Here is a 16,018-nt window from a genome sequence, read left to right as displayed (position 1 = left end):
TATTTTTTTTTAATCTCAATTGTTTGTAAAATAGTCTATATGCAGCCATTGCTTTTGTGGACAGCAAATGAGGTACGCTGATTTTAAATCAGAGTATTAAATCACCAACAAAGACAGAAAGAAAGTCACCTTTATTTGATGGATATAAACAAGCTGGCCAACACTCAATAGTATTATTCTGATACAGCACAGACAATAGCAAACTGGGGCACTAAGGACAGCCTCCTATTGTTAAAAAAAGCAAACAAACAAAACATTACATAGTATCCATGCGTCATTCGAAACTTGCCCACTTCTTTTCTTTAAAGACTGGCTGATAAAGTTCTCTTTTTTTAAATAAATTAGTCTCTTTTGCATTGATAACACTTACACACATTCTGTTATCTGCACTCGCACACGCCCACACATGTTGCTCTCTTTTTCTGAATACATTTACACCAGCAACACCCCCACACCTGGAAAAACCCCCCCAAAAAAACATGCTGCGCTCTCACAAAACTGCACAGGCTGTCTACTAAGGGGACACAGTAAGTGAGACACACATCACTCTCCTACACAACATCACACAGTCACAATGCACAATGCAAATGCAAGAAATGGATGAGGACTGATGCTGCATCAACTCACGTTCACACAAGTGATCATTCAGCATGCTGGACACACATTGAGTTTTGTTCCTAGGTCTGTTACTGTACAGCTCAAAATATTTACCATTACAAATAGTACTGTCTCGAACTGGTATTCTTAAGTAAGCATAAATGATAGAAAAAATAAAACTCAACTCAAATACAAAAACCGAATGAATAAAAAAGTAAAAACTCGACATTTGCTTTGTTAAGTAATAAGAATTAAAAAAAATTAAAAAAAAATCTGCCATTGGTCACAGTGATTTGTTCAATCAAAAAGTTTCATCAACGAAATAGTAAAATAAAGACTATTACAGCAAAGAAAGAAAAAATATGGTTGGCTTTTTGTAGTTCTTTCAAAGGCCTTTAAAAATGACTGGTGAATCTACACAGCTGCTTCTAGGCACGGATAAAGAATCACCTGTTAGTCTTTAGTCTGAGGACTGGAAATATTCTCCCAATCTCCGGCGTCTCCTCAGATTTTAATGATTATATTTTTAGATAATTTCTTTATCTTGACACAACAATAGAGCAATCACTGCATAGAGTACAGTAGATTATCCATACACCATCACCTTCAATTGGCACATAATGTAAAAATCAGCATGCATGGGCACAATTAAAATGTTCCATGTTATTATCGTTTAAATAATGTATGCTATATCATGGTAGGAAAACTCCCTACTTCAAGTATTCAGTAGATAAGGACCTGAAAACGGAGGATTAGTACCCCCTGATGGTGAAGTGAGGATTTATGCTCCTCTGTCTGTTTGCGCTGTCTCTCTAGCAATAAAAAAGGCCTTTATATCAAGATTTGTAAACAAAAACAAACAAACAACGTCTTGTAGAACTTGTTGGTTTTTGTTCAATGGTGGGAGCTGCTTCTGTGGGAATGACACATGTAAAAAAAAGAAAAAAGAACATTGGATCACCTTGGTTTGAGAAGATTTGGGTGAGATGGAGAGACTTTTGATCACAATAACCAACACTTGACACACAGACACCGGGAGGGTCGAGGAAGGAGGAGGGCATTAGTAACAGTCAGCTTCATTTTCTCATAATACTGTAACAACGTGATGGTTCTTCTACCTAAATCAGCTGTCACGGTCACACACACATCACCACTTCAGTTCACATGACGACAACAACAAATACACAAAGGAGAAATGCATCCAGACAGAGTCACTGAAACCTCTCCTTGGAGGATATTGTGATAGTCTTCATTTACAAGTGCAAGCTTCTGCTTGCAGCAGAAGAAATCTCACTGCTACCTGTGAGAGCTACAAAACAAAATAAAAAATACTTTTCTCTGTTTAAAGTTGTCACCACAGGCTAAGTGGTCTTCAACTGAGTTGATTTAGTGTTAAAGACATAGTTAGGGATTTCAAAAAGTGGAATTCTGGGGTTTTCTTATCAGCAGTCGGAAGTTGCTTATATCCTTTTACAAATTACCGTTGCTTTTGTTTTCTATCATGTTTCTGTTTTAGATCATTAATAAATTTCAATAGCAAATGAAGGAAACTTTAATTTATACAAAATGCAGTTTTCAAATGATGATTTCATATACCAAGGCAAAAAAACAAAAAGCTGTCCAAACAAATGAAAAGGTATTGAAAGACAAGTGAAAAACAGACAACATACTTGTTGTCCCACTTTTATAGAAAATAAATAAAAGTGGGATCTCTATTTTAAAAACATGTAGTACTGGTTCATGAAACCACCGTTTTAAAAACATCACATTCCCTGACATGATGTGAAAACTAGTTAGTTCTGAGGTTGTGAATATCCTTTTCCTAGTGCCTCTTGCAAAGGTATATTATCCTGATCTTTATTGTGTGTAACATTAGTTTTAGTTTTTCAGAAAACATCCATAGAAAACTCATCTTATCTCACATATAAAATAATGCAGCGTAAAAAGATAATAAAATAGCATTCTCTTGAGCCACTTATTGGTTTTGCCTAAATTTCTCAAACAGTTTATGTATGTTTGTTAACAAACATATTTGCAATGTCATCATTAATGAACCTCAGGGAAACGGAGCTCGCTGCATATATACAAACATGTAAACTATTGTCCCATATCTACTATAAAAGCAACGTTAACGCAAAGATTGATAAGATGGTGCACATACTGCTAAAAGTTCATTTGAGAGAGCAGAACAGTTCTGTGGAACTGGATCCAGTCTGACTTGTCGTCATCTTGACTCTACAGTGGGAAATAATTTCCTTTCATCCAAACTGAAATTGTTCAGTAAACTACATTTGACGCAAAATGTCCAACTGCTGATATAAATCCCACAGAACCCCTCCTCAAAAACTCCCAACTATCCCTTTAAAGGAATGTAACGTTGGCATCTTTTCTAGACAGCTAGATAAATTTGGACACACTTTCCCATAAACTGCCGCTCTGAACCTTATTTAATATATTTTATGTTTTTCTTTTTTCTGGATTGGTCTGCATTTTCAGAGAGGGAATGTTAAGTTGCTGAAGGGTTTTATCACAGCGTACAAATCTGAGGAAATTTCACCCATCGGCACTCTTAAATAAAATATCTCTGACCTCTAGCCAGTTAGAAAAATAACCATAAAAGAAAAAAAAAAAAAAAACAACAAACCCATATACTATATCTTATTAGTTTTAAACATTTTTGATCACATATAGACACACTCTATAGATTTCTCTCTATATGTATAATATATGCATATCTATTTTTTGTGTACAGATTTTACGAGGCACAGGCCACCTTGTTGAGTAGGAGAAAACAAGTCACTATGTGTGGGGACGTCACACAGGCTACTGCCGGAAGATTATGAAGGAGAGGGGAGAGGACTCATCGAGAAACTGGGGTGTCACTGGAACCACTTAGATCTGCAGAGAAAACGTCTACTTAGCGTCACTGTCTCTTCTGAGGCTAATGGCAGCCATAGTTTTGGAGAAAATGTTTAATCGTTGTTCGCAAAGCCCTCCCACCCTTAAATTTTAACCAGTATATATACAAAGCAGTCTTGTACGGTTGCTTATGAAGCCCAAGTCCTTCTACTGTAAAAGGACTAAAAGATGCTCTGGTTAGATCTTCTGACACCATTTAGTTTGAGCACCAGCAGAAGCACCATTAGTGAAAGTTCCTGCCAACATAGAGGAGGTGCATAGTCGCAGAAAATCAAAAGCATCTAATCAATATCTTCTGACCACTCTCTTGGCAGCTCTGATTGGTCAAATACAATTAGAATTAATTCAAATATACATGGAAAAATAAAAATGCATTATCTCTATGCTAATATCTGCATAGACTGATTTTTCTTTTACTATTTCTGACTAAAATGAGGTAATGCAAAGAAAGAAAAAAAATGCTGACAAGAGCCACTACTTTGAGGCAAAAACGAGACCCCAAAACCAGAGGTTTGTGCAGCAAAGGAAACACTGGAGGAAAGTCACTCAAGGCGCTCCATAGGTGAACAAAAAGTGCTTCCTCGTGCCAACAAAAAATGGCAACAGAAAACCTAAAGTGACTTAAAAGTGACATGCTAGTCAAGATGGACATCATAATAGGAAGGAATGCCTAACACGAGACCTCGAAGATAAATACAACTTGTCTGGATGTAAAAGATACCAGAAGACACTGCGAGGGTCGTTAGCGATACGTGGAGGGGTCAGATGTCACTAGGTGAGTCAGGAGGGCAGTGAGGATGAGCGTCAGGCCTAGTAGACAGTCAGAGCTTGACTTTAACAGTCAACAAGATAACAACCATTTTAAAACAAATGATGTGATTTGATGAAGAAAACAAGAACTTTACTGGCAGAATCAGAAATTCTCTGCTATGAGGATGAAGAGGGGTGGCTATTCAGCAGGTGACAGACAGGTGAGGTGACCTCTGTGACACCTCTGCTGCAGGGTGCCTGTGGTAGTCTTGTCCGTTGAAGCAGCAATTTGTCTTCTGTGTCTCCATCAGCGCATCATTTCAGATGATTTGTGAACACTGTGGAGGATGGTCTTCCTGTTCACGTAAAGCGAAGGCCTCACCTCACCTTGTGAGGAACATTAAAAACAAAGTATGGTTAGAAATGTGATATTTATGCATGCACAGCAAGAGAAATAAGTACTAAACATGGCAATGTTTTTATCACACTATGGTGGTCGCACATACAAAGAAAATAAGATTTAGTCATTAAATTAAGGTGTGTGAGTTGAACACTGGGGTGTCGCATGAAATAAATAATTGCAAACAAAGTCAAGAAATGGCTGAAAATGTACAGTAACCTTTCAATATCAGTGTAAATAATTCACGGCTGGTTTTGTCCTGCAGAGGGGTTTCTCATTACAAAGGTAACACAGCAGGAGCATTTCACTCAGAGACCAAGCAAGAGGATATCCTTAAACCTTTACAGCCACATTGTTACCAAATGCACTGATGCCATTAGATGTGGCCATGTTTCTAAACTTCTGAATGTTTCAGCAAATACAGTTATGATCATAAACCAGAGGTGGAAGAAACATAAGACATTGTCACAACATTTCTGTCAAGGAGTCACTACAATAAACAGAACTGGAATTAGCAGAATAATTTGATTACATGAAAACTAAGTCTAATGGCCTCTAAACACACTCACTGCACAACACTCCACTGCTGAAAAGAGCACAATGAGGCTTGATTGAGGCTTGCTGCAGAGCATTTAGATTAGCCTGTAAAATACTTGTAACTCAGAACGTAACTCCTTGTATCCTTATATAACACTGTCAGACATAGTTCAGAAGTCTTTCTCTGAACTTAGTCTATGTCGAAGTTCAGAGAAAGACTTCATATAACCAATGAAAGGACAGATTGACTAGAATATTTTTGATGAGAATCTAAATATTTTCAACAAGAAAACGATGCCAACCACACTGCCAAAAGAAAACTGTCAGATGATTTAGAGAAATAAAGACTGCAGACGATGGCTAAGACCTATGTACGATTGAAGCTGAATATCAGAGTACATAGAAACGGCTCCTTGAATGTTCAGAGTTTATAGAGAGGTTGTGAGAAAGAATGTGTCACCATCGGATCTAACTGGGTTGATACCCACCTCTGTTTCATCATCATATTTTTGAGCACATTATAATATGTAATGTGCTCAAATAAGTACAATAAGCGCTCAAGTAAGACATGTTCAGTACTTATTGTCTCCTCTCTATGTGTTTTTATTTTCAGAAATGTGTAGAAGCTCATTTTAATTACCTGCTCAGCTGCCAGTCTTCATGCAGGACCTGAAAACCTGAGTACCGCCTCCTGTTCCTCAGAAAGAAATGTGCAAAACTTAACAAAACAAAAAAAGAAGTAAAAAACAAACAAACAAAAAAATAAAATAAAATAAAGGTCCCACTGCTCAGAAGTACTGATTCGCTGAAGGTGATAAATGTTTATTTGGGTGGTGTTTCAACATCTTGGGATGACCATGCTCCTCCAGTAGTGACTGAATCTCCTATATGAGAGGAAATAATCAGGTATGACAGTAAAAAACACATCATTGTTCACTTTGTGCTAAATACAATGTAAACATCTTCAGAAAAGTCTTAACTTACCCCTCAAAACAACATTAGAGCTTTGGTTGTCTCAGCTATGCCCAAATGCCCTCCTCATCATCCTGTTGTGCAAGAGAAAATACTTAGAGACCAGATTTATTTCCTACATTGTCAGTTCTGCTGACTGATTTTACTCTACCAGACATTACAGCATCACTTTTGTCTTATATGACAACCTCAGTGAAAGAGCAGCATGTTTTTGCTTTAAATGCTGTTTTGCCCCACATTAACTTTAGTCGTGTACAATGTCTTCCAGAATGACTGGCTTTTGATGGGATGGTCCCGTGTTCCAACCTGGAGAGCCCTTTTGATCTAAAAAGTTTTGCACATCATTGTATGAAAGACGTGCAATTTTGTTATTTTGTCATGCGTACAGTATGTGTTCACTGACCTGGTCTGGAGAGGGACGGTGGCCTGTGTGTGGCGGTCCACGGGCGGGCCCTCCACGATGGTGAGGTGAGGGGTGACGAGGATGCTGGGCATGGTGTGGATGCTGGGGATGCTGAGGGTGCTGAGGATGCTGCGGGTGAGAATGTTGTGGGTGAGGTCCTTGGGGGGGAGGCCCATGTGGGTGCTGGGGGTGAGGGTGCTGTGGAGCCGGATGTCCATGTGGGTGCTGCTGCACATGCTGTGGGTGCTGTTGGTGCGGGTGCTGTGGCTGTGGGGGACGTGGATGCTGTTGGTGCTGAGGAAGCGGTTGAGAGTGCTGAGGATGCTGAGGGTGCTGCGGGTGTTGCGCGTGTTGAGGATACTGGGGCTGCGGTTGCTGTGGATGCGGGAGCTGTGCCGGGGCTTGTGGGTGTTGCAGGTGCTGTGGGTGTTGGGGGTGTGTGGCGTGTGGATAAGGAGACTGCTGAGCATGGGGAGGATGGGGGTATTGGGGCTGTGGCTGAGTCTGGGCATGTGGCGGCTGCGGCTGGTGGTGAGGAGCATGCGGATGATACTGCTCATCCTCATAGTTGTCAGCTATCAGCTTCATTCTGCTTTGTGTCTGCGAGAAGAAAATTATTACATCATGATTTGTTGTTTCAAGCTACCATCTCTTCACATTAACCAATGGACAAAAGGCACAAAACCTTAGAAAATGCTGAGCTTTTTAATATGTATCCAACTAATTAAAGCTTTCCCTCATTTTAAGTTCTTCTTTAGCAAAATGTTCTATAATCTATTATCAATCCAGCAAACACTGTCATGTTTTTCTTATTGCTTTCTACTTATGAGGATATTACACATTTTATGATAAACATAAAATAACAAAGAGGAGCTATAGGCTTTTCTTCAAAAATATAAAGCACATCTCTTTTTGATGAATAAACACCCAAAAGATTTCAATGTACTGCGATGCTCCAGAAGTGCCTTACAAAATTCAAACCAATTAAACCTTTTTACTTTTTCTCACATTACAGCCACGCATTTTTCTGAAATTTTATGTGACACACCAATGTCACTCAAAGAAGTGAAAGGAAAATGGTACAGATTTCCAATTTTTTTTTAGTAATAAAAAAAATACATTATCGTATTTAGTTTTCCTAAAGTTGGTTAGTAGATTTATCTTTCACTGCAATTCTTTTAGGGCATCTCTCTACCAACTTTGCAGATGTAAACACTCACAATTTTGTCCGTTATTCACAGTGATTTACAGTACAAAAGAAATTGTAATAATGAAGAATGCAATGTGTAATTTGTTGAGTGGATATAATTTCCAGGCAGACTTGTATTATTGACAATCATAAAAAATACAGAAAGACATTAAATTTGTTTTTCTATGTATAGCATATTCAGACAATAACGTTATGCCATAAATGATTAAAAACACGATTAATTTTGTGTTAATAATTCAAGTGAATTGAATTCACATATGATTTTGTCGACTAAACTCGCAGATATAATCAACTAAAATTTTAGCATAATTAGTCAACTAAAACTAGACTAAAACTATTTTGATGAGAAAATTATGACTGAAACTAGCCAATAGATTAAGTTTATAACTAAATAAAAAGTTTACTCTCAATATTAAGACCGATTCACAGAGAAATAGCTCAGGCTTAGTCAAATAAAAAAATACTTGCCAGAGCGTTGAAATTTTCTCTGTAAGAATTTCTTTTCTAAAATATATTTAAAACTATGTAACCTTGTTGTTTCACCTAACAATTGTGTGGTACTTTGTGTTGTTCTCAATTGCAATCCATATGCAGTAATAAAAGACTAAAATTTACATCAGTTTAGGTCAGTGTCACTAGAGCAGACACAAATTGAACTGAGCAGTTTTTCTGTCCATTTGGATGCAGAAATCCTATATTTTCTCCATAAAATGGACTAGCTAGCAGTTAGAAATCCTTGCAGAAATCTCACGTGTTGAAAGACATAATAAATGCACATTTAATTGATCCAAGTAGTCATCAGCACACATTAGGCAGAGTTAAAACACTGTAATCACAGGCCTGGATAATAACAAATGAAGCACAAAAGAAAGAACAAGGTTTGCTCTTAACCTTCCCCTGATCTTTAGAAACCGTGTCACTGAGTGTTTTTCCTCTGTGCGCACATTGTCACATTGACCCCATGTGCACTTTAAGAGTTTTAACGGTCTAACGGGGCAACCACACTCTTCCCGACCGTGACATTTGCTGCACTGCACCTGAGCTGCAGGAGGATTCAAAGAAGTAATTTTTTTTTTTTTACAATGCTTGAAATGGCACTAACGTGTTGTTTGAGTTGGTGCATCAGTTTGTCCCGCTCTCGTTTCAGGGCCAGCACCTCCTCCTGGGTCTTCTTTTTATTGGAGGCAGATAGTTCGAGTAATGCTATGTTAGCGTCTTTTTCACTGATGGCTGCCAGCAGAGCTTGTTGTCTGAAAACAAATCAAAACAAAAAAAGATGTTGCGCCCACACATAAAAATTGTAGAACCTTTATCAATTCTAAAACTGCACTGAATCTCTGCCAAATGCAGTTCATATTCAACTCCACTTCAGAACTACCTGTGGGCAGAATATAATCCTGTAACAGTTCTTCAAAATTAGAAGGGATAAAGTCTATTTAAAATGCTGCCTAGTAAATTTGTAGCTTAATAAGTATTTGTAGCTAAGATTGTGCAAAGAGTTAGAGGGTGAATTCAGCAAAGTTTGGCAAACTTCTAAAGATTTGACATAAATCAACTAGTTTATGTATATTAATGTGCACATGGCAACGCGTAGTGTCTTTGTGTGTAGTATTAACCCTAATTTAAACCCTAAAGAGAGGACAACATGCACAATAAACACCTTTATTAATGAAGCTTTGTGACTTCTGCTTTTTGATACAAAGGCTGCTTTAGTGGCATATTCTGCAATATCTTGTCAAATAACAATATAAAATTGATACTACATATGAAATTAATTGGACACAGTGAAACTGTCAAGTTTGCAGCAATACTGACTTCATTTCAAGGATCTCCTCCAGCTGCTTCCTGCGCTCTTGTCTCATGTTAATAAGATGGGTGTCCTTCTCCTGTAAGGACTGCTGTGTGGAGGAGAGACGCTGCTTGGTGGCATCCAGCTCCTGTCTCGTCCTTTCCAGCGTGCTCATCAGTTCCTCCAGCTGACAGACAGCACATTGGACAAAGCAGAAAACACACAGTGACTCAGTGCAAACATATGAAGTGCTGCTGAGAAGTTCAAATACGCTTATCATGGGCGTGAATGTCATCTGGATTTTGAGCTTCTAGAACTAGACATTGGTGCACGGTTTTGAACGTAATGTGAAAGTCCTATAATTCTCACAGGGTCACAATTATACATACTGTCCCACATGTGTATACATACACTCCTACTTATATTGTACATATTTACAATATAAGTATTGTACATTTGTACAATATTTTTTGGTTGTTTTGTAGAGAAAAAAAAAAAATCTTATTCCTCAACTAGTTCCTGGCACAGTTTATTTAAATTGATTTGTTAACTGGTGTTGACCGCACTTTTAATCCTGGTTCATTAATGTTCAAGGTTCTCAATATCAACGTCGTTTCAGAAGCTTAATGTTAGTGTGGTTCATCATTCAAAAATACTTTTATTAGACATGTTTGTGGTCATTGTCTTGTTGGAACACCCACCATATTCAATCATTAAAACATTTGGAGAAATCTTTTAACACACCTGTTTAACACACGTATGTTCATGTTGTGCCGTACATGATCATATTTGTTCATGTTGTACATGAACATACTTGTGACCGGATCTTAATTTTAACACTTTGAAGTTTGAACGGTGGGATTTTTTTTTAAATAATGATTTTTAAGTGTGATCAGTTAATCAGGATGCAATTTAAACCACTTTGCGGAAACTGGATGAAAGATGCATGATGGCTTTTTCTGGAAAAAAAAAAAGAAAAATTGGCATTTTCTCCAAAAGCTAAAAAAAATATAACTTCTCTGAAGTTTCTTCAGCGTATTTTCCCCAATATTAGCAGGGTGTGTGTATATATATGAACTTCAATTGATGAGAATAATTTCACAATAAATTCAAACTTGCACACATTCATTTTACTATTTAAAATCATCAAGTTGTTTATTACATCATCATTGCACCTTAAAAGATGAATATTGTTTACTGAGTGTATTTAAATTTATAAATGGCACTTTGGGTATTTAAACATGCATAATCAGAGCTTATTATGTATGAAAGACAAGTTAAATCCTCACCTTTAAGTGGTGACCACTTTCTAAAGAGCCTTCCTTGCGAGGATCTTGCCCTAAGCCTTTCTTGTCTCCTTGTAGTCCCAGTTTGATGTTGGAACCCTTCTTGATCTGATCTTTACCTCCTTGCCTGTAAAATTAGACACTTCTAAAACTTGTCCATAGCACAATAGTAATAAAGTCAAATCTAAAGAAGCTAAAATGTGAGAAGGGCACAATGCAAACCCATAAAAAGTCGAGGAACCATAATGAGTACAAATGGAAGAAATTGTGTCAGTCATGAGCTCAGTAACAAAGCATGAGTATCCCATCTGAACTGAGCCTCATGTCATTGTTGGGAGGGCTGAAAGGTTTCAGTGCAGGAGTTTGGATCAACCTCAGTAGAGTTGGACTACTAGAGTTGCAGGGAAATGTCTTACCTTGGAGCTAAACTGCAGACACGTAGATTTAAAGGTAGAAGACAAAAGGATGAAGGACACGTGAAGAAAACATTGGAAGCAGGAAAAAACACACAGAAGAAAAGCAAAAAATAAAAATGTAAAGAAAGTTTTCGAACCAAAAATTGTAAAACAAATAAAAAAATTTAAAAAAAAGAACACCTTGGGGATATCACACTGTGCTATAATCATCCAACAACACTTGAGATTACAGACAAGCCTGTGACAGTCTGACACAGCTCTTGCAGGATGCACTTTCTCTGAACAACATGGAGCGCTGTGCATCTGCTGCCAAGCCTGGGAGTGGCAGACATGCAGTCAGACAGGCAAAAAATTAGCCGGGCAAAAGATGAGGACGCGGAACAAGGGCAAGGAAGGAAGGAAGGGAAACTAACAGTATTTTCGATTGAGTGGGAGACAAAGGCTGAAGGGCATTAGTTGAAAATGCAGGGGATTCATTAATAGAGCAGACTGGACAGGACTTGGTCCAGATCCGACAAAATACAGCATCCCCACCCTGATGGTGCACAGACTAGGAGCACAGCAGCTTTAGTGATGCAGATAATTTTTTCTCAGTACTTCCTTCAGTGTCTGTTAGGGTTAGCTAAGAAGACAGCTGGAGCAGACTGGGAGGTAGAGACTGGGAAAGAGAGAAGATGCCAGGTGAGGATGTAGAAAGGAAAATGTTGATCAGAAATGCAACTGTCGCTGACAGAAAGAGGTGAGGCGGATAGATGGGTGGAATGAAAAGGACTGAAATGTGCCCATAGGAGAGGGAGGTCTAACAGCTGAGGACTGATACTTTTTACAAAAGCTTTAACAAACAGCCCATAAAACAACATATAATCAGAAATGTCCTGTGTGCGTGTGTGTGTGTGTGAATGAGTGAAAATATGCTGCTGTCCACGCTGCTTCAACTTGGTAGGAACAACGTGTGCAGTAAAATCACCTCAAACAAATAAAAATGGAGCAGAAAGAATCACACCAAGATCTCACAGACAGTGATTCACTTTCAAATGTTTTCAGACCCCATAACTTTTTCAAATTTTGTCAAATTGCCTCCACAAACGTCAATACCTTCTCATTTGTGTTTCATGTGATGATAGAACATAGACAAAGAATACCATGGAGCGGCACCAGAATGTAAGCTTTTAGAGACGAAATCCAAAGGAATCAAACTCAGAGCGCTGAATTCAAATATATATTCATGGACGTTTCACATTCATGCACAACTTAGTGTTGGTTTAGCAGATAAAATGTCCATACAATCCTTTCAACTTTGTGGTTTCTAAGTGACAAAATGTGAAAAGGTCAAAGGTGTATCAAAATTTTTTCAAGGCACAACAACAATGGCAGCAGCATACTTGACAAACACTTGAATAATTGCTGGTGCCATAAATTGTAAAATGTGACATCCTTGATGTGAATCACTGCACTTTACACGTCATCATTGCATACACAAGCAAAAAAGAAACAGAAATATTAAGTACTTGTTGTTACTCAGTAAAGAAAATGAACACCACGACATGTGCAATATTTAAAATGTCACAGTCCTGTGCAAAGGTTTTCAGTCATCCATCTTTTTAGCTGTTTCACAAGGAGACAGACTTTCTGTATTTGATAAAATTTAGTTCAGCAGCTCTTCTGGCTTTCTAAAGGTCTATAATTTTCTGTCCAACAACAGATAACAAATGTACATTTTTAGTGAAGGTGTGTTTTTTTCTCCATTTGTTAAATTAAACAGCCCTTTAATTTTTCCTCTTTCATGTTTTTGTATTCAGGCGTAAAAAGGGTCTTAAGCTCAAGGCAAAAACTAATGTTGTGTCTGAAGATAGCAGACAACTATGTCAAGATCCAAACTCAAACTGGATCCTTATGCACTTCGCTAGAAGCAGCCAGTCACAATGCATTCATTTGTTATAATTTTATAGTTTGAGAAGCAGAACTGAAACTGGTAAAAAGGAGCCAGACTCTATGAAAAACTTTGATAGACCAATGAAAGCTTGAAGAACTTTGACTGGGGGTCTCTCTTACAAAAAATAAAATTAAAATAAAAAAGAAAATACAAGAAATTCTGGTCCTTGAGAGTAAAATATGAGTAAATAAGAAACGGTTTAAAACCTTTGCACAGATAAATATACGTTTAGTCATTATTTTTTATTTTTAGAAAACTAACATGCAACAGTCTATATGTCATGCACACGTCGAACACACACATGCTCTACAACTAATGCCCAAGCTGAAAGAAATGCATTCATGGAGCAGGTGCAGACAGTCACTGAGAAAGAAGCAAAAAGAAAAACTGAATCCAGGAGTCTTTGCATCATGTGCAGAAGTAAGTAATGAAAACACAGACAACAAACAAAAACTGCCACTGCGATGCAAAGATCTGGGCGTCCTACAGAGAGCAGGCAGAACCAGGCACACAGGTGAAACCAGATGATCTTGCGGTCCAAGATTTTAAATCAGGAAGCCGAGCTGAGCTGAAGTGCCAGGGCAGAGCACTCACTTTCCCAGAAAATCCCAGACCATGCCCCCTATCTGCTGAGGGGCGGCAGACACAGAAGGGAGTGGGTCAGGGGGAGCTCTGCCTCCAGAACGAGGAGTATGGCGAGGGGCAGTGGATGGGGGGCTTTTTAAAATTTAGTGTAGAAGGAAGGGCACAAGAGCGTTTCAAAGAAGATGAAGGACAGATTGAAGAATCAGAATCCAATTTGAGAAAGAATAAGGAGGAAGTGAACAGAGGTCAAGGTTGACCAATGGTCAGGGTTTAAGAAGGGGACAAAAGACAGAAGGGATACAGGATAAAAAAAAGTGGGTAAGGATGGCAAAAAAAGGACAAGAAAACTCAATTAATCACATTTGGTGAAAGACTTAGCAAGGAACTCAACTGAGTGGGCACAATCGCTGACATCTAACTTGTATCTGTGCTAAATGGAGAGTATGTGACAGGAGAGGAGAAGTCGCAGCAAATCTATGTTGGGCTCAGACAATTCGACCAACGGTTAGCTCAGTTTAGCGATCCACTTCATCAGCTGAACCAAAACTAAATAACAGTTTCAGAGTCAAGTATCTGGATTAAATGTCACATAAATACAAGAATAGAAGAAGCACTTTTACAGAAATCAATTACTCTCTTATTCGGGAGGAAGATTTCTGTTTTTTTTTCCAAAGAATGACTTTGAGAAATCCACAAACAAATCAGCTTGTGAGGAAAATCAATCCATTTTGCACTTGACATTTAATGCTGACTGGTGAATTGTCAGTCGAAGCCTAAAAAACCGACTTATTTCTGGACCAGTAAACGCAGGCAGGTTCGTGGTATCATCTCTCTTCGGTGTGGAAGTTGTTAAGGAGGAAAATGTCCATGTAAACTGTTTTCAGACTTTTAGAAGAATTTAATGCTACGGTTAAAGTGTGGTTCTATTTACAGAAATGAACAGAGACACTAACGTTTTAGTTAGTAATGATTATCACAGCAAACATTACTAATGTAAAAATACAGATTTAGGCTAAAATCATTTTATCAGAACTTTGAAAAATCTAAATGGGTCCCAAAGATGGTGTATCTCAGATTTAAGACAAAGCATTAAAATTCCTGGCAGGTAAAAACATTTGTCATTCATGAGTTTTAATAAGGACCTCCCAGTACAGCGATGAATCCAACTAAATACACACACCACGGTGGTCGAGTCACTGACCAGCAAATAAAAGAAACTGTCCTGAACATCAAGTATGGAAAGCAAGAGTCCGTAGGCTTTATCAGGCCTTCAGACAAACTGACTCCACAAAGACTCCAGCCAAGAAAAAATAGCTATGCTTGAGCAAAAGGCTGGAAGTTAAGCATAGACAAGTGGAAACAAGTAGGTTATAACTTGATGTCTAAACCACATCCAACATCAACAGAAACAAACCCGTCCGTGTCACGAAAACCAATGTGTTGCAATTAATAGCTGTAACCATAATGTCTAACTCAGCCGGATTAGAATAACAAACAGGAACATTGAGAAAGAATGGGTAACGAACAGCAACTAAGACATTAAAACGCAAGCAGGAAAACAGAAAATTAGAAAAGAGGACAAAACGTAACTGAAACCAAAGGCATACTTTGTTTTCTTTAAATAAGTTGACATAAAACTAAAACCATCTTTGATGACAGCTTGCTTTTCTTAGTAGAAGACATTTATTTAGAGATACAGAAAATAATATTTATATCATTTTTTTTTACTAAATCCTGAGCAACTGGTAGAAGAGATTAACCAGCGTCCTCAGTCGGAAGTTTCACTCACCTTTCCAGCTCAGCAATCTTCTTGTCCTTGTCATTCTTCTCGGTCTCCACCTCTCTCAGGATGTCCAGAAGCCTCTCCACTTCCGACTGTGCCTTGCTTGCCTCGTCCTTGTAATAGCTCACTTCCTTTTCCAGAAGCTTTACTCGATCCACGTACTCTGGGTTTCCTCGGGGGCCCGAGTGCTGCTGCTCCACCTCATGAGCTTTCTGCATCCATGTGCCAAGGAAAGATGCACAGAGTCAGTTCACATCGATGAGCCAAAAGAGCCATGGAGAGCAGCTCACAATATTTTACTGTGCTTTAAAGTTTTGTGGTAGATCTGTCTCTGTCTCTGTGAATGCAATATAGTGAAGAGTAAACATTGTGAACCAGGCCATCATTACTGGTGCTGGTTCATTAGCTTTAACAGAGCTATTATTTAGCTCAATTTAA

The 16,018-nt window shown here is 38.3% G+C and overlaps 1 protein-coding gene across 5 annotated transcripts in view; it reads right to left on the bottom strand.

Moving 5' to 3' along the window:
* Nucleotides 1-116: 116 nt before the first annotated feature.
* The window catches only part of erc2 (ELKS/RAB6-interacting/CAST family member 2), a 55,776-nt gene continuing 39,874 nt past the window's right edge, over nt 117-16,018 (bottom strand). For all 5 annotated transcript variants that reach the window (XM_044122914.1, XM_044122916.1, XM_044122915.1 and 2 more), the window contains 8 exons: nt 15,587-15,792; nt 10,867-10,990; nt 9,604-9,764; nt 8,891-9,038; nt 6,579-7,178; nt 6,188-6,249; nt 5,844-6,087; nt 117-4,653 (listed from right to left, as the gene is read on the bottom strand). In XM_044122914.1, coding sequence (XP_043978849.1) covers nt 6,223-6,249; nt 6,579-7,178; nt 8,891-9,038; nt 9,604-9,764; nt 10,867-10,990; nt 15,587-15,792 — 1,266 coding nt within the window. In that variant the 3' untranslated portion in view covers nt 117-4,653; nt 5,844-6,087; nt 6,188-6,222. The remainder of the gene's footprint in view (nt 4,654-5,843; nt 6,088-6,187; nt 6,250-6,578; nt 7,179-8,890; nt 9,039-9,603; nt 9,765-10,866; nt 10,991-15,586; nt 15,793-16,018) is intronic.

The sequence above is a fragment of the Gambusia affinis genome, linkage group LG07 (genome assembly GCF_019740435.1).
Source record: "Gambusia affinis linkage group LG07, SWU_Gaff_1.0, whole genome shotgun sequence".
In the NCBI taxonomy this organism is placed as follows: Eukaryota; Metazoa; Chordata; class Actinopteri; order Cyprinodontiformes; family Poeciliidae; genus Gambusia; species Gambusia affinis.
The sequence above is the reverse complement of the archived record's forward strand: the minus strand, read 5'-3'. Positions and strand labels throughout refer to the sequence as shown.